General features: G+C 39.1%; 1 protein-coding gene across 1 annotated transcript in view; it reads right to left on the bottom strand.

Moving 5' to 3' along the window:
- DNAH6 (dynein axonemal heavy chain 6) overlaps window positions 1–22,885 on the bottom strand; it is a 293,512-nt gene that overhangs the window by 114,928 nt on the left and 155,699 nt on the right. The window contains exons 36-45 of the mRNA XM_032653510.1: window positions 20,838–21,020; window positions 20,165–20,308; window positions 17,608–17,829; window positions 16,706–16,853; window positions 14,220–14,377; window positions 12,626–12,757; window positions 7,666–7,837; window positions 6,761–6,907; window positions 6,083–6,156; window positions 3,018–3,172 (exon numbers count right to left, since the gene is read on the bottom strand). Coding sequence (XP_032509401.1) covers window positions 3,018–3,172; window positions 6,083–6,156; window positions 6,761–6,907; window positions 7,666–7,837; window positions 12,626–12,757; window positions 14,220–14,377; window positions 16,706–16,853; window positions 17,608–17,829; window positions 20,165–20,308; window positions 20,838–21,020 — 1,535 coding nt within the window. The remainder of the gene's footprint in view (window positions 1–3,017; window positions 3,173–6,082; window positions 6,157–6,760; window positions 6,908–7,665; window positions 7,838–12,625; window positions 12,758–14,219; window positions 14,378–16,705; window positions 16,854–17,607; window positions 17,830–20,164; window positions 20,309–20,837; window positions 21,021–22,885) is intronic.

The following is a 22,885-nucleotide window of genomic DNA, read 5'->3' as shown; positions in this document are numbered from 1 at the left end:
AGCTACCTCTGAGAGTATAAAATTGAGGGCTGAATGGATATGTAATAATGTTTTGTTATTTCTTCCCATAATGCACAAGGGCTCTATAGTGGATGAAAATATTGAATATCATAAATATCTTGCACTTTATATGTTACTCTTCCCTTGTTTCACTTACATTACAGTAATTTGTTTTTTCCATCTGAGATTATTTGAAACAAATGACTTGTCCTTTCTGCTTCCCAGTGTTATTTTTTCTGTCAACTTACATATCAATGGATAAAAAACTCCTTCCATTGAGAATCCTCCAAAGTTACATTGAGATGGCTCTCCTAATTAGTAACTTTATTTTAACAGAGAGATCCATTTGACCATCCTTGCAGTATGGTGACAACTTTGGGGGCATGTAATAGGTAAACAGCTTGGTGCAAACTGCTCTTCGAAAGCACAGGCTCTGAAGTAAATTTTAATTTTTTCTGAGTTGGGAAGGCTTTTATTCAGTTATCCTATGCAACAAAACAAAACAAGAACCTAGAATATTAACAAATGGAAATGTAGCATCAGCTATATTGCTGAATATTTAGTGACTTTCCCAAAACTCTTGTTCATAATGGAAGTCCTTTCCAATTGCTAATCAGCAGTAGGTGTTTGAGAGCTCTTACTTACGACAAGTAGAAATTCCTCTCTAGAAAAAAAGAGAACACGTCTACATAGTTATTTACATGGCGGTCCTTTTTGCAGGAAAACTAAATCTCCCCCATTTTACAAATGGTTTTTAATTTCCTTCTGTAATATTTTAAGCAAACCTTGAGTAGCCTGGTGATTCCCTTTCACAAAAGTAAGAGAGATTATAAATATAATTAAGCCGACTGCCTATCATCTGGTCTATTCTTCAGGAAGTTTCTCAAACCAGAGTTCTGCCATTCTTTTCTTTTCTTTTTTCTTTCAGGCTTAGGGCTTGCTTGAGCTATGGGAATAAAAGTTGTTAGGAGTTAGTGTGTGGGTATACTGGCAGGGGAACAGATGGGAAGCAAGTGGTATCCTGACAACCCAATGACAAACTATTTTGTGTTACAGCACTTGAGCTGTGATGAACATAAATCCTTGAATTAGAGTTAATTAAATAGCAGAAGTATAGGAAGGGCAAAAGACTTGGTTTGCTTATGGTTATGGAAAAAAAATCCTGGAGATCTGTCAGTCTTAACAAGGTCCAGCACTAAAATATAGTTGAGAAGAGAAACAAACAAAGCAATTAAAATCTTGCCATGGTAGTAGACCATGGGAAATCCTGTCCTCACACACATTTTGCACTGCTTATTCCACAGAATACTATATCAAATCTGGGTATCACATTTTAAGTGAAACATCAAAAAGTTATAAAGGGCTCAGTATGTTGAAAACTGGAAATAACTGCTAATAGGCAATAGTGAAACATCTGGGATAATTACGCCTGGAGAAGGTAAAGCTAAGAAGAACTTGGTCATGATTTTCAAATATTTGGAGGGCTGTTAGGAAAAAGAGTGGATCCATTTTTGGTGGAGGCATCTACAGTGAAGATAGAATCAAAGCATTGGATATGATCCCCAGCCTGCCACTCACCAGCTAAAGGGCTTCGGACAATTCACTTAATCTCTCTGTGGCACACGGTATTGTCCAAAAACACCTGCAATAATGTTTCTGGTCCTACTTGCTCTTTGACCCCGTGAAGTGATAGAGTCTCTGATCCTGTCTTGTGAACCTGGGTAGCCCTGTATGGTGCTTCTACTGACAGAGTATGGTAGAAGTGATGCTGAGAGACTTCCAAGGCTATGTGTGAAAGGCCATTTGCCTTCTGCCTGGCTCTCTCTTGGGGCACGAGCCTTTGGAGCCCTGAATCACTGTGTAAGAAGCCCCTGCACTCTGATGCTGCCTTGCTGGAGAGACGGTGGAGTCCACAGGGAGGCAGAGATGGGCCAGGTGTTCTAGGTGCTGTCTGACTGCAACTGCATGAGAGACCCCAGGAGAGAATGGCTGGGAGCCATGAGAAATAATGAAAAAATAAAGCTACTAAGTATTACAGTGGATTATTATGTAGCAACAGACCACTGGAACATTCTCTGAGCCTTATATTTAGAAAGATCATGATATTGAGCCATACAGAGGTGTTATCAGAGTTAAATGAGATACTCCATATCATGGTTTATATTCACACTCAGTGCCATTATTATTATTATTACCACTCCAAAGGATGGAATGAATATCAGAAGTCACAGGGAGTAGATTTTGACTTACTCTTGAAGGGTCATTTCAACACTTAAAAAATGTTTTTATTGAAGTATAGTTGATTTACAATGCTGTGCTAATTGCTTCTGTACAGTAAAGTGACTCAGTTATACATACATACATACATACATATATATATATATTCTTTTCCATTATGGTTTGTCACAGGATATTGAATATAGCTCCCTGTGCTATACAGTAGTACCTTATCATTTCAACACTTTTAACACATATTTACAATTTAAGAATTGTTCAACAGGACATGAGCCACTTTAAAATGTTGTGATGCCCCAAGGACTACAGATATTCAGGCTGGATACCTAGGTGTCGGGGATGACCCTTAAAGGATACTTGCAGTGGGTATGAGCCAGACTCAAAAGCAGTTAGAATGTACGATCCCTGCATTCAACTTGTTTTGCTATAAACAAAGCAAAACCCCCTATTTCTTTAGTCATGCATGTTAACCAGCCTGGTTATACTGTACATATCTGTAAACAACTTTAGATCTTTTTTTTTGGAATGAGATAGGACATTTTAAAAAACCAAAACAATCTATTACTATTTAGCAAAGATAATGACCTCTGAGATTCCATAAAATGTTCATGTCATATATATTTTAAATATATCAAAAATACCTTTTAAGTTACAGCAAGATTTGCTAATAGACCTTTGTCCATCTAGCAATCTATTTAAAGAGTGTTTTACAACTTAATCCTTACCTTTTAATATAAATGAAATTAGATCAATGCATTATTAGGCACGTTATGGCACTATACCTTGAAACATGCTCTATAGCATCCTGGAAGAACACCAGCTTTACTTCTTTGGGATTTATAAGGTTATAATCATCAAGATAGTCCTGTAGAACATTTGCGATTTTCTCCATATCAGGCATGTCATCATAAATCCGGTCAGTCTTATCTGCTCCAAACTAGATGATTTATTGGAGAAGAACCAAGTTGGATCAATTCTGATATATAAATGTATATAATATACATAACCTTCGGAGGGAACATTATTTTATCTATATCTTTATTTAATCATTTGCTTATATATGCTAGCAGGGCTTTAAAACCAAGGATATCAGTTTAAAGAAACTCAGACGTTCATGGCTAACTGAAAAATTCATTTAATTCAACCTCTTCAAGTGGTACATTGGAATTTCAATGATCTTCGCAATAAAACTCACACAGAAGCTCAGAAATGATTTGAAATTTTTTCTCACTTTAACTTACTCTGGTTTCATACTTTTGCTCTTAAGCTGTTGACATCAGAAAAGCAAAATTATTGAAAATTATGTATGGCAGATTGTATTATAAAAAGTCATGCCAGAACTATACATAGTTTTTACACAGCAGTCATTTAATTAAATAAATCATTGAGCATGATATTTGATGTAAACTATAGGCAACTGAGTGTCCGTTTGGACCTACTGATAACTTCTTGTCTTTGCCGTAGCAACTGCCCTAGGGACATTTTCTTTTGGAACCATTGACTAAAATACATATAGGCAATGGAAGAAGAGTCCAACTACTCTTTTTGCTTTGCTTCATTTCCCCATTTGATAATAATATCATTAGAAACACACAGGAAATATAATCACCACCTGAAAATAAAGTTCGGATTTTGATTTTAAGAATACATTTAAATAGACACATTTCGCAGCAAGATCTTTTTTTGACCCACCTCCTAGAATATTGAAATAAAAACAAACATAAATAAATGGGACCTAATTAGATTTAAAAGGTTTTGCACAGCAAGGGAAACCATAAACAAGACCAAAAGACAGCCCTCAGAATGGGAGAAAATATTTGCAAACAAAGCAACTGACAAAGGATTAACCTCCCAAATATACAAGCAGCTCATGCAGCTCAATGACAAAAAAACAAACAACCCAATCCAAAAATGGGCAGAAGACCTAAATAGATATCTTTCTGAAGAAGACATACAGATGGCCAAGAGGCACATGAAAAGCTGCTCAACCTCACTAATTATTAGAGAAAGGCAAATCAAAACTACAATGAGGTATCACCTCACACCGGTCAGAATGGCCATCATCAGAAAATCTACAAACAATAAATGCCGGAGAGGGTGTGGAGAAAAGGGAACCCTCTTGCTCTGTTGGTGGGAATGTAAATTGATACAGCCACTATGGAGAACAGTATGGAGGTTCCTTAAAAAACTAAAAATAGAACTACTATATGACCCAGCAATCCCACTACTGGGCATATACCCTGAGCAAACCATAATTAAACAAGAGTCGTGTACCACAATTTTCATTGCAGCACTATTTACAATAGCCAGGACATGGAAGCAACCTAGATGTCCATCTACAGATGAATGGATAAAAAAGATGTGGTACATATATGCAATAGAGTATTACTCAGCTATTAAAAGGAACAAAATTGGGTCATTTGTAGAGATGTGGATGGACCTAGAGACTGTCATACAGAGTGAAGTAAGTCAGAAAGAAAAACAAATATCATATATTAATGCATATATGTGGGATCTAGAAAAATGGTATAGAAGATCTTATTTGCAAAGCAGAAATAGAGACATAGACATAGAGAACAAATGTATGGATACCAAGGGGGAAAAGGGGGGCAGGTGGGGGGAATTGGGAGATTGGGATTGACACATATACACTATTGATACTATGTATAAAATAGACAACTAATGAGAACATACTGTATAGCACAGGGAACTTTACTTAATGCACTGTGGTGACCTAAATGGGAAGGAAATCCAAAAAAGAGGGGATATATATGTATATGTATAGCTGATTCATTTTGCTTTACAGTAAAAACTAACACAACATTGTAAAGCAACTATACTCCAATAAAAATTAATTAAAAAATAGATACATTTCATACAAATAAATTGTTTAGTATTTTTTTTAGTTGTCAGGGGTTATCAGGGTGGTGAGGTATAGCATATGTGTATGATATAAAGATGAGTCCATTCATTTGTTTCAACAGCATTGATTGAGAGCCTGCTGTATACTTAGCTCTGTGCAGGAAACTAGGGATTTAAACAAACAAACATGGCCCTTGCCCTCTCAGGGACAGTAGGAATGTTGTACCCAAACAAGAGTCAACTTGGTAAAACAAGACGGCTATCTGTCAACATAGGTAGGGTGGTTAGACGGAAGTCTTCTAACATAGAATAATGTTACTCATCTAGAATAAGTCTATTCTAGGTAGGTCTAGGGGGTAAAATTAGGGCCTATGTGTAGATGTTATTGGGGGGACAGACTTAGGGAACTTAGTACAAGGAAAATTTCGCTACTAATTAGAGCTACCCTGAAATGAAGAAGGCAGAACTGCTAACTAATTAGCTTCCCATAACTGGAAACCTCTGAGCAGAGGCTGAAGAACTACACAGGATTCCAGGAAAGGAATTGGAGTCCTGAGTTAAGAGACTAAATCTCTTTGCTTCCTTCCAAATCGAATACCTGATGGGTTTCGGATTCAAACTATTATTAAAATGAATGTAACTAGATCAGAAGTCAGCAATCTTTTTCTCTCAAGGGACATATAGTAAATATTTTAGGCTTTGCAGGTCGTATAGCCTGTGTTGCTACTACTCCACTCTGCCTAGTCATTAGAAAGCAGTCATATACATAGTACACAGTCAAATGGGCCGTGGCTGAGTCCCTATAGAACTTCATTTACAAAAATGGGCGGTGGGTGGATTTGGACTACGGACCATAGCTTGCTGACCCCTGGTCTTGATCTCTAATCTTCACGTGTGCAAAGCTCTTATAGAATATGAACTTGAAGTAGAAAAATAGTAAATGCTTTATAGCCTTCAAATGTAGTCGTCAATACAACATACTTACCTTAATGAAATCTCCAAATATGATGGGCCTAGTCAAAAAATATTCTAGGCCTATTGCAATTCCAAAATGTTTGTCTATTCAAAAAATAAAATCAATTCTTAGTATAACAATAAGCTTGAATGCAGGATATTAATGATAAGATATACAGAATAATAACCCCTGTTACTTTATTTAGAAGCCTAATTGGTACACATGAAACTGAGGGAAAGCCATGTTAATGCCATACCACTTTAGTCTGGTTGATAATCCCCCAGATTTAAGATTAAGAATATTTACTATTAGTAAACATTTTATTAAATAACAGATATTGAATACATATTAATAAATAAGAAATACTTTAGAAATATCCTGGTTTCTTAACCAACAAAATGCTATTTTTTTCCTACTTTCCCTCCTCTACTTAAAATTCTATACTGAATTAAGAATATTAACCCTTCCTGAATTTCAATGAAATGATTTTCATAATATTTCATATATTGTTATATATTTGGGTCATAGATAAATATATGAAGAAAAAACGTTTTACTCACGAATGATTACAATTCATTTTGCTCATTTTAGAAACCAAATTGTGTCTCCCTGGTAGTCTAATGGCTAAGATTAGAAACCAAATTGTTTTTCTACTAAAAAACAAAAAAACCTAGCTAAATAAAGATTGATATAAAGATTGATATTTACTGGCCATTTCTGTCAAAATAGCATGGAAATAGTGCTTATCTTCATTATTAATCAAACGGTCATGGAAGACTCTTTGACATTCATGGCAAAAAAGTCTAAATATCTGTATCTCTTCTCTTATTGTTCCTGGATCACATTGAAGGATACCTGTTTTTTAAGAAAAGGAGAAAAGAAGAAAAATTCTACAATTGTGGAATATCTAGTAGTTTAATTAAGGAGGAAATCCTTAAGTCCAACTTTATCCCCACACTACCAGAAATGGATGGTTCCCCAGTGGATATACACATATAATAATGGTGAGCTCATTTTTTGAAAGCAAAACTGGGGACACATTAGCAGTGAAAATGGGGAGGGTAGCAGAAGGGGGATATGGGGCCTAAAGAGAATTATTTTTTAAGTTGTGAGGTATTATAGCAGGGCCTTACGCTGTTACGAATGATCTGATAGAAGAGGAAGCATTGACAATGCAGAAGAGAAGGGGGAATTATAAGAGCAAAATCCTTGAGTCGGCAGGAGGGGATGCGATTCAATACTGGGGTGGGGGAGACTATTGGCACATGTTAGGGGCAGGGACAGCTGAACCACTGCAGTGGGAGGGAAGGCAGATGCAGGATGTCTGGGAGATCTGGAAGAGGAGGCCCTTCTGGTTTGATTGCCTCTATTTTTTTTCAGTGAAAAAGAAGACAGGTCACCAGCTGGGAGTGAGAAATGGGAGGGTGGTTTGAGGAAAGCTGTGAAGTAGCCAGTCTGGGGTGGGGGTGGAGGGTGACTTGAACAGGGACATTGTAATGGGATCTCCAGGCAAGTCTCAGACAACCATGTACACACACTTCTACTGAGAGATCTGGGGGTGAATGGAAATGGAAGGAGGGTGCAGGGCAGAGAATGAAGGTTCCACACACTACCTTGCACACATTTGGATAAATCCCTCAAGTTAAAGACATAATGAGACTTGGCTGGTGTAGGCAGAAGATCCACACTCATCCTGTTATAGATCTCAACTGAGGCTTCCACAATTTTGGATGCAGTTTGCTTTACAGCTGGTGGGAAGTCATTTAGGAAGCCACTTAAGATGGCCTAGAATCAGAAACGTAATATGAGAGGGTTAGATTTTTTTTTTAACCAAAATTTATCTTTCATATACTCCAGATCTGATGATACTTTTTCTAATAATAAGTAGAAAACCAAATTACAGTGCAAGGACATGTGGATGTTAAAACTCTTCTTTTCTAGATGTGGCACATATATACAATGGGATATTACTCAGCCATAAAAAGGAATGAAATTGGTTCATTTGTAGAGATGTGGAGAGTGTCATACAGAGTGAAGTAAGTCAGAAAGAGAAAAGCAATTATCATGTAATAACGCATATGTTTGGAATCTAGAAAAATGGTATAGATGATCTTATTTGCAAAGCAGAGAAAGAGACACAGACGTAGAGAACAAATGTATGGATACCAAGGGAGAAAGGGTGGGGGGAGGGAGGAATTGGGAGACTAGGATTGACACATATACATTATTGATACTATGTATAAAATAGACAACTGATGGGAACATAGTGTATAGCACAGGGAACTCTACCTGATGCACTGTGGTGACCTAAATGGGAGGGACGTCCAAAAGGGAGGGATGTATGTATGTATATGGCTGATTCACTTTGTTGTGCAGTGGAGGCTAACACAACATTGTAAAGCAACCATATTCCAATAAAAATTAATTAAAGAAAAAACTCTTCTGGGGGAGAGATAAACTAGGTGTTTGGGATTAGCAGATACAAACTACTATATATAAAATAGATAAACAACAAGGTCCTAGTGGTTAGCACAGGGAACTATATTCAATATCCTGTAATAAACCGTAATGGAAAAGAATATGAAAAAGACTATATATATACATATAACCGAATTACTTTGCTGTACACCTGGAACTAACACAACATTGCAAATCAACTACATTTCAATTAAAGAAACTCAAAACACAAAAAACGAAAACACAAAAACACCCTCTTCTTTCCATCTCAGAATATGTTCTCCAGAATGGACTCACTTCTGTCTCCTGTGATTGGTGCTGCCTGAGTAGCATTCACAGCTGACCAGTGAACTTACCGTGAACCCACTCTCAAGTAATTAGACCTCTGCTGGCTGTGGGTCCAGAGGGTCTTCATGGAGTGCTCACACTTGTCTGGAAATGAGCTGAAGTCCTCTCTCTGATTTTTATGGGTGAATGACCAACAAATCTGTAGACTTTCACCTTCATGTACATTGAAAGTTCGACTTACTGATACCTGTGAACTCCCCACCCTTCAGCTTCCCTAGCTCAGTGTATGGCCCCACCCTCCACTCAGATCAGGAACTTGGAAGTCTCTTTTCTCTTCTTTTTTAAAAATTTATTTATTTATTTTTGGCTGCATTGGGTCTTCGTTGTTGCGCGCGGGCTTTTCTCTGGTTGCAGCGAGTGGGGTCTACTCTTCGTTGCGGTGCGCGGGCTTCTCATTGCGGTGGCTTCTCTTGTTGTGGAGCACGGGCTCTAGGTGCATGGGCTTCAGTAGTTGTGGCACGTGGGCTTCAGTAGTTGTGGCTTGCAGGCTCTAGAGCACAGGTTCAGTAGTTGTGGCACATGGGCTTAGTTGCTCCGCAGCATGTGGGATCTTCCTGGACCAGGGCTCGAACCAGTGTCCCCTGCATTGGCAGGCGGATTCTTAACCACAGTGTCACCAGGGAAGTCCTAGAAGTCTCTTTTGAAACCTGCCCTTCTTTGTCCCCCACAGTCGCTCTTGAATACATTTCTTGAATCTGCCTGCTTCCTTCTGTTCCCCTTGACGACACCCCATTCCAGACCTCACTCCTTTTCATCTGGGCTTCCTCACTCCCTCCTTACTCATTGGCCTCTCCATTCCCACTCATGTCCCTTCTGTTACCTTTAATCTGGGAAATAAGGCCCTGTACCCCCACCAGTGCATGCTCTGCCCCTGCCCAGCCTCTTCTCCTTACCCTCTCTCCCCACCAGACGCTGTGTCAGCCTCCCTGGCCTTACTATCCATGCTCTCTTCTCCCCCAGGACCCATTCCCACAGGGCTCTCTGCTTCGCAGGGACTTTCTCATCCTTCATGTTGGATATTACATGTCCTTCAGAGAGGCCTTCCCTGACTACCCAATCTAAGATAAGTCCTCCCATCAGTCTCGCTTATGGCTCTATCACTTGCCACAAGCTGAAAGTACGTATTTATTAGCCTTCTAGCCCCAGTTGCTAGGGAAACTCATATTAGATTTTTAAATAGATAAACTCCCATCACCATTAGCCTTGGAATTACTTGTGGGAGAAGGCTCCAAATGCATATCAAATGCTTGCAAGTCAGCCCTTGTGACTTTAGATTTGGGGCTCATATATGACATAGTTTGAAATAAATCAAAGTATTTGTTTTCAATGAGCCTTCTGCTAAACATTATTTTTAAAAGCAGTTTGTGAGGACTATCTTTTTGAGGTACTGTCCTGCCGAGCCCCCAACATGAACTTAACATTCTCCTTTTTGGACCTCATGTTGAGTAGGACCATCCTAATACATATAAAATAAAAAAATTACCATATATTTATGTATACATTATATATGACAAAAATAAAAATCCCAGTCTGTTTATTCTCCATCACACAAATACTAACACAGTTTACATCTATATCTATCTAATATATAGTATAGTTACATATATATTAATACTGTCATATATATACAAAATAACAAATTTACTTTAACTTATTGATTTTGCTTTTTTCAATTCTTGGTAATCCCCAAGTTCTTTCTCCTCCACACGATAAGGACAGGAAAGGTGGGCTGTGAACTCTGCTTAGATGGGCTGTGATTAAAAAGAAAGTTTGGGGGCTTCCCTGGTGGCACAGTGGTTGACAGTCCGCATGCCGATGCAGGGGACACAGGTTCATGCCCCGGTCCGGGAAGATCCCACATGCCGCGGAGCGGCTGGGCCCGTGAGCCATGGCCACTGAGCCTGTGCGTCCGGAGCCTGTGCTCTGCCATGTGAGTGGCCACAACAGTGACAGGCCCGCGTACCACAAAAAAAAAAAAAAAAAAAAAGTTTGGGATCCAAGACCTTTTTTTCTACAGACAAAATCTCCAGTCTGTTCTGCTAACGAGAAAAATATACTTCCCACCTGAATGCAGTCCAACCCAGAATCTCTCAGTTTTGCTGCACTTCATTTCTATTACTGCCCACAGCTAGGGTGAGTTTTAAATGACAGCCTCTAAGTTACAGTGGGAAATAGCAGTTCTTGCCTGTTTTCATCTGTAACGTGTTTGCTGGCTGATGTTCCTGTAAGTGACACATTTCCGTAGATGTGACATTCCCACAGGTAGAGGGAGGAGGCCGAAGGTTGGGAGCAGTTTCACTTCCAGGAGCCCAGACTCTACCTTCTTCCTCCCACCCAAGAAAATATTTTGGAATCATTAAGAATGCCATTTTGTTGTTGTTGTTAGGATAACTTTGAATTTGCTTGAATTTGTTAAAATGTAAAATAATTTGCGAATTTATTACCTTATCATCAGGCATAAGTTACTTGGGACACCCCCTCACCACTGATCACATCACAAAGTGTGTCAGGATACCATGGAGGGAATCACTCATTTCAAACTTTAGAATATACACATAAAGGTTCTCAACAAAAGGTAGGATTTAAAAAAGTCTAATACTTGTGTTGGTCTCCGTTACCTACTTCCTGTCATGTTCTGTACTTGCTACTTAATTATGGTAGATAAGCTCCCATCCTTTCCTATTCTAAAGTACTCTCTAAAAGTTTTCCAAAAGGTGGCAGTTCTTATGTATCCTTTTGGCATTAGCTCCTAAACAGCTTATTGGAACTACTTCCAATTTATTAAAAATAATTTCCCATGGATGTAGTTTCAATATGAAAACCACTTTCCAGCTGACTGTTGTGTATGTACTGGTTCTGGTCCTTTCTCTCCTCTAAGAAGACCCCATTGGAAGGAGAGGCTGATGCAGGTAAATGCAGAGGCTCACTTTATGCCTGTATCACTGCCTCTTTGGCTCCTGGGTGATTGCAACCAAAGCCAGTTTCTTCAGACCAGTCACCTGTCTCATCCTACCTGGATGCACACATTACCACTTCCTGCCTCTGTGACCACATTCACCTGTGTGTTTCTGTCCACCCCTGTCAATTCCACCTTGTAGGACTCAGCTCACTGGCTGTCTCCTCTGAGCGTCTTTGCTGGTTGGTATGACATACTCGCTCTGGTCATGCTGCTTCATGGTCTCGCATCATTCTACTTAGGTTAATGCCTTGCACTTTCTGAACACTTCTGCTAATCCCTTACAGGGCAGACACAGTTATTTCCCCCAGTTAAAGGACGAGGAAGTGGTCCCCTGGGGAAGTTTGTGCAGATGGAAGAAATAAGCGTGGTTGTTTCTGCTGGGGGGGTGGTGGCAGCAGGGATGATGAATTCTGGGTCGATGTGTTGAGCCTGAGCCCGCTGGGTCATCAGGGGTGGTGTCTGCTGGGCAAGTGGACATAGACATGGCGATCAGCGAGGAGACGAGCATAGAGGCCGGGGCTGGGTAGGGATGAGATCTGCTGAGAGTCAAGGGCCTGGGACATAGCCTTCTTTAGAGGTAGGGGCAGTGTTCTGACCATCTTTCTGCATTCCTAAAACTACCTCTGAGACCACAAATGCAGAAGGCCATGATGCAAATGCCTATCAGCTACTGCCCAGATGCCCCTGTGCTTACCTGGTTTCTGCTGAGGAAACGATGGATGGGCTCCCTAGAAACGGACTGTTCCATGTGAATCTTGGAACAAATACGTTATTTTTCCCCTCTTGCCCAAGTTGGAATCCAGTCTCACCTGAAAAATCTGTTTCAGACTGTGCTCTGAGGGCATCGGGAGAGAGAACATGCTGAAGTGTCGGATGAAGCGGGCGGTCACGGGGTTGCGGCCACCACCTGGAGGTGCGCACGCTGATACAATCGTTACGTCCTGTATGGGGAGAAATCCACTTGGGTCACCCAGCAAAGAAGGACATGCAACGTGCCCATCCCAACAGTAGGACTCAACCAACAGTTTTGGAGGACCTACCCTAGGACAGCATTGTGTTATATTTTCCAACACATTATCTGACTTAATTCTCACAACCACCTCAGGAGATCACTGTTGTTATCTCCACTTTGTAGATGAAAAAATCAAGGCCCTGGACGATTAAATAAGTTACTCAAGGTTACTCAGCTAACTCATCTATCTTGTATAAATACTCCTATGTAAAAAGCTAATCTTAAAAAATTGTAAGAATTTGTACCTTAGGTTAAAATATATTTAATAAATACTAAGTATAGTCAGTTCTTGTTTTTTGTGGTAGCTGTGTTCTATAAAATTGCCAGGAACACTGAATTAATGCACCCTGAACCATTGCTCATAGGGGAAATACAGGGCTAGGTTCCTTCGAGCCTCTGGTTATAACATGTTCAACTGGTCAATACATGATATTGTAGGTGCTTCTGGCCTTGCCTCCTCTCTAGTCCATACCTTCCCTGCAGCCAAGGGGATCTTTCTACAATGTTTCCTTCAGAGGCTCCTAATCACATTCCTCATCGTGGCACCATGGTTCCCTGGGCTGACCTTTGCATGTCCTGCTGCTTTGCTGCTCACATTCCACACCCCCATGGTGTCTCACATTACTTGCTTTGAGATGTAAATAACTCCCTTTCCTTGCTTTGCCCTGCCCTGCCTGCAAAATCCTGTTCTGACATCATCTCTTCTGGGAAGGATTCCCTCATCATCAACCCAGTGCCCACCCCTGCTCCCCTCCAGTCTCTTTCCACTTATCAACCTACATTATAAACACATGTTCATCCATCCTCCAAAGCTGAGCCCTCCAGGAGACCGGGGCTGTCTCAGTTGTCTATAAATCTCATGAATCAAGCATGGCAAGAAGCCAATACAGACTGAATGAATTGAGTTACACACAAGAAATGCAGAGGCCATATGTCATGGGCTGAATTATGTGTCCTTTTCTGCCTCCTCTTGGCCAATCATGTGTTGAAGCCCTAACTCCCCGTAACCCACAATGTGACTGTATTTGGAGGTAGGGTATTTAAAGAGGTAATTTAGTTAACATGAGGTCACTATGGTGGGTCCTAATCCAATATGACTGGTGTCCTTACAAGAAGAGACGGTTTGGACATGGATACAGGGAGAAAATCTTAAGAAGACATAGGGAGAACATGGCCCTCTATAAGCCAAGGAGAGAGGCCTCAGAATAAACCAACCCTACTGACATCTTGATCTTGGACTTCTGCCTTCTAGAACTGGGAGAAAATAAATTTCTATAGTTTGAGTCACCCAGTCTATGGTACTTTGTTATGGCAACCCTAGCAAATGAATACACCATATTTCACTGCCATTTAAACTGAAACATGCAAAGTAATTTAAAACCTAAAGTAACCTGTATGTCTTTCCAAAAGAGTTTGTTTCTGTCATAAAATCCACCAAAATCTTGATATTGCCGAAGTAATTCAATGGGAGGTTGAGAGCCATAGCGATCCAGTCTGGGCATGTTTAAATCGTCAACAAAAATCACAATTCGTTTGTTTCCTGGTGCTCCTAGGAAACAACATGAATTTAAGAATTATTATTTGCCCTTGGTAAACGTAAGACAAGACTTAGGTAAGGCTTTGGACTCAGTGAACACTGTACAGGTCATAATGAGCTAAGTTTTTTAGAGTGAGAAGGGTCCCAAGCAGAGTCTTGTCTTGAGGACGAGAGATCTCCCTCTGGCCCCATCCAGGCTCCTACACGAAGCTGTGGATATTAGCACTTCAGTTGACCTTCCTCAATCCCAGCCACTCCCACTGCCCTCACCAACTGTGTGGCCTGGGCCTGGGGTGAGTAAAGTCATTTCCTTTTCACAGGAGGAAGCAGAAGAATCCCAAAAGTTTCCTTACATAAATGCCATCCCACCACCCCCTACAGGGAAAACAGGACAGGATATTCAAAACATCCTTATTACATCAAAGGGAAAGCCAGTGCAGTGGAGCTGTACAATGGCATATTTAACTTAGAGAAAGTCAGTATATACATTCAGAAGAAAAAAAAGAGTGATAACACAGAAGAGAGAATAACTTAAGAAGAGGAAGTGACTCCACCACGCTGGCATCCAGCATGTGAAAATTCCAAAGAAAACGAGGCAAACTCAGTGCCCCACTTCATCTTCTGGCCTCTGGAAGCCAAGTAGCAGATCAGGGGTGGGGAGGCGTGCTACGAGTACTATTCATAAAAATTTGGGGCCCCCACCAGAAAGACTGGCTTCCTTTGCCCTGCGCCTACCTGAGCAGGAAAAGGGTAACAGAGAGGGGCTAGGAAAGCAGCTGGCATGAGAGGGTCTGTGAGATGATAGACAATGTGGGAGGTAGCTGGGCCTGAGCTCTGCCTAGTGCTCCACCCAGGAGGGCTGTGGGCTGGGCAAGTGGACCCCAGCAGCAGGAGGCTGCAGGATGTGCCACTGGAGGGTGGGACCAAGTGGGGCTGAGACCGTGATTCCCAACATCAGGGAACCTTCCAGTGGGAAGGTCAATGCTTGGCCTGTGCGCAATTCTTCTGGGAGGCCCTGAGAAAACCTGCTCCTGGAAGCCTGCCACGTCGAGAGCGTGGACAACCATCAGGCCAACGGAGAAGCAGGGGCAATCCACAGAGGCCCACCTAAACTTCAGTTAGGGAGAACCTTGTCCTTCCCTTCTCCTCCCATCCAGATACACTAGAGCCTCCTAGAGGGAGGGTGGGGAGAGTAAAAGAGCCCCCATATCCCTCTTCACCTCCAGCACCTCCAGCCACAAACCTGGCTTACAGCAGAGGAGAGGAAGAGCTTTAAATTGCGTTTGGACTGATTAACAACAAGGTCGTACTGTAGAGCACAGGGAACTATATCAAATCTCCTGGGATAAACCATAATGGAAAAGAATATAAAAACTGTATATATGTATATAACGGAATCACTTTGCGGTACAGCAGAAATTAACACAACATTGTAAATCAACTATACTTCAAAAACAAAAAAAAGACAAAAATAAATTTTGGGTTTGGATTGAACCTTTACATTGGACCAGACTCAAAATTGCAAGTGACCAGAAGGTTATGGTATTTATCTAAGTGGTTAATAAGGCGGGGTGAGAGAGATCCCACAAAGCTTGGCGGAAAGCGCTGACTGAAGGAAACACCAAAACAGTTTCATGCTTATTCCCTACTGAGTTCAGATAAGTCAGTGCGCCAGACATAAAGAGTTTTTTTTTTTTTTAATTTTTGGCTGCATTGGGTCTTTGATGCTGTGCGCGGGCTTTCGCTAGCTGCTGCGAGCAGGGGCTACTCTTCGTTGCGGTGCACGGGCTTCTCATTGTGGTGGCCTCTCCTGCTGCAGAGCATGGGCTCCAGGCACACAGGCTTCAGTAGCTGTGGCACGGGGGCTCAGTAGTTGTGGTTCGCGGGTCCCAGAGTGCACGCTCAGCAGTCATGGCGCATGGACCTAGTTGCTCCGCGGCATGTGGGATCCTCCCAGTCTCTCAAACCCGTGTCCCCTGCATTGGCAGGTGGACTTCTAACCACTGTGCCACCAGGGAAGCCCCTGTTTGTTTGTTTCAAATAAAGGGAAATCAATGCAGGTTTGAAAGCATGGCATGAGTGGAGACAGGGAGAGCCTTGGAGAGGCAGAGATTGAAGATGCTTTGAGTTGAAGGTGGTGATAGAAATAAACTACCTGCTTGCTAACAGTAAGATATCTAGATCTATACCCAGGAAAGAATACCATTAACAGAATTACCTTTACAAATAAATTAAGCAAAGATAATATCCAATTGTAATTTTATTACATGCACGGTTTATGTGACTTATTAGCATTTAATAATTAATTTGTGTGAGACAAATGACAAGGATAATTCTTACCTAGAATATTTTTTCTTTTCCTTTCCAGTTTTGATTCAATGATCTCTTGTGTTCTTGCAGATGAAGTCTGAGCAGAAAAATTTAGATAAACAGGAACATAGCCAGCTGATTCCTGAATTCTATTTAGCAGTCCTTTTGTAATAACAGACTTTAAAATAAAAAAAATGTTAATTGATTTCGCATTCAATATAAAATCTTTCAATTGTCTATATCAGTAATATTCCAGAACAATGAGTAAGAAACAGGACAGAAAAGGACAGAGGTTAGAGCCAGATTGAAATATCTGCCTTTCTCTTCCTGGAGATTCCATTTAATGATATTTATCAGAGCCAAAGAAATATCCTAATCAGCTCTATCTCAGCAAAAGTTTTTATTTTAGGATCATACCAAAAGCCATCTTGGTTACTATCCAAGTCAATTTGATAGTAAGATTTAGAAACTCAGAAATAATTTAGAGGGGAAACAGTGAGTGTCTGTTTATATGGATTCCCCCCAAAACCAAGAAGACCAAACAATCAGCATTTTCCTCTATACTCCACTTTATCTAAACACCATCGCTGTGTCGGGTAGAAGTAAATGGGCAGGAGGGGACAGACTGACCTTCATCAATAGTCCATTGGGGACACAAACTGCCTTGACAAATTCCCACCCCCCCCAAACACAGAAGATTGGTCCACAGGGTTCTCTGGTTTATATATATTATTGACACCCAGGATTTGTTCAGAAAGTGGCAAACTGTGGAGTCAATATAGATTCAGCACAGTCACATTCTTCCTGAAAAAATGATCAAAATTCAAAAGAAATTCCCCTGAGAAATAAGGTATTATTTACGGAGCTTACAATTCTAAGTTCATCGTGCCCTTGTTTTGGACAGGACTTCTTGCTTGATGTAGGCTTCCTACCTTGCCAACTCCCGTCATTCCGGTAAAGAGCACTGAATGCCTGACCGCCAGTAGTTTTTCCATTAGATACCCAAAGCGCACTGTGTCAGCTGTAGGGACAAGCATCTCAAAAAACGGAATATCTCGGCTGTACTTGAAGGTGGGTATGATTTGTTCCCAGGGATCCAGCCGTTTGGTGTCGAAGTCCATGTGGATACTCCACAGATCACCAGAACTGGGAAGCTAGAGTATAAAATTAAACACCACTTTCAATAGGATTGACACATGGCAACAGAAATATTTGCACAGAAACAAAGGCAGCCATAGAACATGGATGGATTTGGATTTTTGTTCCTTTGTGGAAAAGTAGTTGTTTAAGATCAGAGTCTAATTCTTTAAGCTTAATCATGCAATGCAGTAGAGTAAAAATCTGATATATTAACTATATCAAAACCCCATATTAGAATTGTAAATCATTTTCAATTCAATCCAACATTCAGGGGCTTACTCCATGTCAAATACTGTGTTTGGTGTTGGGGAAAATGCTGAATGAGACCCAACCTCTGCCTTCAATGACCTTGTAATCTACCTGGGGGACACAAGCACATTAGTTAACACTCATGGAGAAATAAGGGTTATAGTGGAGTTTAGTACACTCACAAAGGAGAGATGGCTCATTTCTACTTTCAGGAGAGTTATAGTGGTGGCTAGAGATTTAGGAGGGCTTCTAAGGGGTGGTGATGCTACAACTTAGATTTGAAGGACAAGCAAGAGTCAGTCTTTGTCCTTCAAGCAAGGCAAAGAAGGGATGAGATGGGGATGGGGAAGAAGGAGTCAGGGTTCAGGCTCAGAAAACAGGTCTGGAAGCCATGGAAAGTGGCATGCATGTTGGGGACTATAAGAGATAAGTCTGGAAACACAGATGGGGCTAAATTATAACAATGTCATTTATTAAAGAGCTTGCAGCAAGAGTTCAGTGAAGGATTCTAAGTAGGTGGGTGACATGATCAGATCACATTTCAGAAAGTTCATTCTGGCAGCTGTACAGAGCAGTGGTGTTTCAAGCACACTTGACAGTGACTCAATTTGACATGGTGACATGGTACATACATATATATATATGTGTTCAAATATGTATAATATTCACCCAACTATCACTCTATTTTATATTATATTCTATTTTAAAAAAAACTTTAGGATTTTCTACATATTCAGTTATGTTTTCTGCAAATAATGACAGTTTCATTTCCTTTCTAAAGTTTATTTATTTTTTCTTTGCCTTATTGCACTGGCTAGGATCACCAATATAGTGTTGACTAAAAGTTGTGATAGTGGATATTTCATTTTTAAAAATTGGGTTAATAGTCTTTCAACTGATTTCATGACCAATTAATAGACTGTAACCTGTAATTCTAAAAAACAATGGTGTATAGGTGAATTAGACAGGACTGGACCAAAAGCAAGGGAATAATAAATAGGCTATTTTAACAACCCAGAAAAGAAATGAAAAGAACCTGAGTTATTCAGAGGCAACAAGGAAGAAGAGAAGAGGAAATATTTGAAAAAAATAATTAGAAGAAAAAATCCATTCACTTAGGTCAGTAAAGAAAGAAGAATCTATAACACTCATTGAGTTCTGGCTACTATTACATGGCTGTCTGGCCATTTACTAAGGCAAGAAACAAAAATCCAACAGCAGCTGTACAGAGTAATAGATAACAGGATATTACTATTAAAAAAACTGAATACATAGTGAAAAATCTTCTCCTGTGCTCTTTTGACATGTGCCATTGTTCTTCAAGCACTTCTTCACTATCTGACAAAACATATTCTGGGCTCTTCGAACTTTCCCTGCTTCAGTACTGGAATCAGCTGTTTCACTAAGGTGCTTTGGTTCTCTTTCATGGAGAATAGTGTTTAGAAATCAGTAACTAAGTATGCTCATTGCTATTGAGGTGTCATTCCTTCTAGTTCCTCTCAGCAGACAGAAGTAAGAAATTTATGTATGGATGGATGTATAGACCCATATATATATATATATATATATATATATATATATATATATATATATATATATATATATATATATATATATATATATATATATATTCCATGAGTACCAAAACCTATAATTCCAATCCAATAACACAAGGTGTATTCTAATCTTTCTCTTCCATATTTGTAAGTCCCTTCTCTTAACAGTGAGAAACCTCGTTGCCATTATCTTCAATATATTGATTCATTTGCTCAATTTTAGAACATACAGAAAGTAGCTTCAGAATTGCTAAACCATAACACTGTGAAAAAATAAGTTTACTAACTAAAATTCAATGTTTTTGCTAATAGTAGGGAGTTTTTATACACTTTTATACCTTACTTTCTTCATATGGCCGGGAGAGAACTCCTAAAATTTTTAATACAATAAACGTTACCTATAGTTTAAGAAAGTGAATAATTTTAGAAACGCTTTTACATGAAGAATTTATAGTAGGACCAAGGCTTTTAAAGTTTTAGTCTTGAAATTTAATTTTAATGATTCAGAGTTATTATGTTAAAATTAACTTTATTTGGCTCTTACCCTGGCATCAGGATTATCTTCAAATTGTGTTCTAATAAATGTATCAAAAGAATCCCAGTAGTTTTCAGTTAGATTCCCACCTAAAGACCATAAGTAACAGAATACAAAAGTCTGACACAGTAAAGTGTTCAGTTTTGTTTGCTCCTGAAAGAACAAAGGGAAAGAATTTTAATATTTTATATGCTAACATAAAAAGAATCTTAAATTGCAAAGTCTAAAGACTGTTTTGTTTAGAATTATGCATTTTTAAAAGGGCACATTGTATGTTTCTTATATTTCATTCAATGGTGCACAGAGTGATGTTTTATATAGTATATATTTAAATACTCTGATGAGAAAATGAATGGCAAGGAGCATGTAGAACAAAAGCTCAAGGTTGTCTTTCAACTGTTATAACTATGTTTATGACTGCATGAAGGTATTTAAGTAGACACACACTGCGATTATGTTATACTGTAAGGAAGTTTAAATATTGAGTAGCGGAGTAATCTATAGGCTAAATTCCTTCCAAATCTGAGAGTGTATGAATCTATTCATAGTCATTAGTCCCCTAGAAAATTAACTTGAAAATTAAATAATCATATGACAGAAAGTTTGGAGTTGTTTATTTGCAGAGCATCTATACAATAATCACATTTTCCTAGTTTTATAGCAGTAAGAAAACTTTTCCTACCATTGTCAAATTAACTCCATCTTTCCCAAGTATCAAAGACTCCAATAAGCAACAGAGCGTAGTAACTTTGCTGATGTCCACTTGTGGGATTGCTTGGTTGCATTTCTTATTGATAAAATTTAAACCGTCATCAACATAACGATGGAAAAGATTCAATATATATTCTTGAGTTTCTTCATTCAGCTGAAAAATCAAACAAACAAATAATATTTTAGCAAGACCAGATAAAATATATAATTAAGTTAAAAAAGGGTTGGTTCAGGGCTTCCCTGGTGGCACAGTGGTTGAGAGTCTGCCTGCCGATGCAGGGGTCGCGGGTTCGTGCCCCGGTCCGGGAGGATCCCACATGCCGCGGAGCAGCTGGGCCCGTGAGCCATGGCTGCTGAGCCTGCACGTCCGGAGCCTGTGCTCCGCAACGGGAGAGGCCACAACAGTGAGAGGCCCGTGCACCGCAAAAAAAAAAAAAAAAAAAAAAAAAGGTTTGGTTCAAACTTGTATGTTGCAATATATCCTGTAACTTTTAGACTAAAGGGTATAAGCATCACAAGATATGAAACAAGTTAAATTAAGGAAAACACTTCTATGACTTGGGAGGGACACATGGGGGAGATTCTGGGTCACTGATAATGTTCTACATCTTGATCTGGTAATGGGTACAGAGGTGTTTATTTTATAATCATTTGTTAAACTGTCAACATATATTTCATGTAGTCATCTCTATTGATGATCTCTCTCATAATTAAGAACAATGAAAAAGAAGAAGTATAAAGAGAAACATTTTAAATATCTATGTAAGGTAAAGGACTGATTCCCAAAGATTAAAAAAAAAAAATGTTGCTCCCTCACCACTTTTTTTAACATTGTACTGAAAGTCTTAGCTAATGCGATAGGAGAATAAAAGGGAAAAAATGTATACAGATTGGGAAGAAAGAAAAAAAAATTGTCTTTGTTTACAGATGAAACAATTATCTACATAGAAAATCCCAAACAATTGACCAAAAGTTCCTGGAACTAATAAGTAGTTACAGCAAAGCTGTAGGATACAATGTAAATATACAAAAGTCAATTACTTTCCTATATACCAGCAATGAATAATTAGAATTTGAAAATATAACACCATTTATATTAGCACCCCAAAATAAAATACTTAGGTATATTTTTAACAAAATATTTCCAAGATCTATATGAGGAAAACAACAAGATTCTGATGAAAGAAAGCAAAGAACATCTAAGTAAATTAAGAGACAGCTCATGTGCATGCATAAAAAGACCCAATATTGTGAATATGTTAGTTATTCCTAATGTGATCTATAGATTTGATGCAATCTGAATCAAAATACCAGTAAGTTACTTTGTGGATATCAACAAACTGAGTCTTAAGTTTATATGGCGAGGGAAAAGACCCAGAATAGTGAACACAATATTGGAGAACAAAGTCAAAGGAATGACACTACCTGACAAGACTTACGGTAAAGCTACAGTAGTCAAGACAGTGTGATATTGGCAAAAAAAAATAGACATTAATGGAACAAAATAGAGAGCCCATAAATAGACTCATACAAATATAGTCAAGTGATCTTTGACAAAGGAACAAAGGCAATCCAGTGGAGAAGGGACAGTGTTTTCAACAATGGTGCTAGAATTGGACATCCACATGCAAAAAAAAAAAAAAAAAAAAGGATAGAGAGAATCCAGACATTGATACTATGCCTTTCACAAAAATTAACTCAAAATGGATCATAAACCTAAATGTAAAATGTAAAACTATAAAACTCTTAGAAGAAAACAGAGGAAAATATTTAGGTGACCTTAGGTTTGGAAGTGAGTTTTTAGATATAACACCAAAAGCACAATCCATGAAAGAAAAATTGATAAGTTAGATCATTAAAATTAAAAATGTGTGTGTTGTGAAAGATATTGTTAAGAGAATGAAAAGACAAGCCAGACTTGGAAAATATACTTGCAAAACACATATCTGATAAATAACTTGTATCCAACATATATAAAGAACTCCCAAAACTCAATAATAAGAAAACATATAACCTGGA

The sequence above is a fragment of the Phocoena sinus genome, chromosome 13 (genome assembly GCF_008692025.1).
Source record: "Phocoena sinus isolate mPhoSin1 chromosome 13, mPhoSin1.pri, whole genome shotgun sequence".
Classification (NCBI taxonomy): Eukaryota; Metazoa; Chordata; class Mammalia; order Artiodactyla; family Phocoenidae; genus Phocoena; species Phocoena sinus.
The sequence above is the reverse complement of the archived record's forward strand: the minus strand, read 5'-3'. Positions and strand labels throughout refer to the sequence as shown.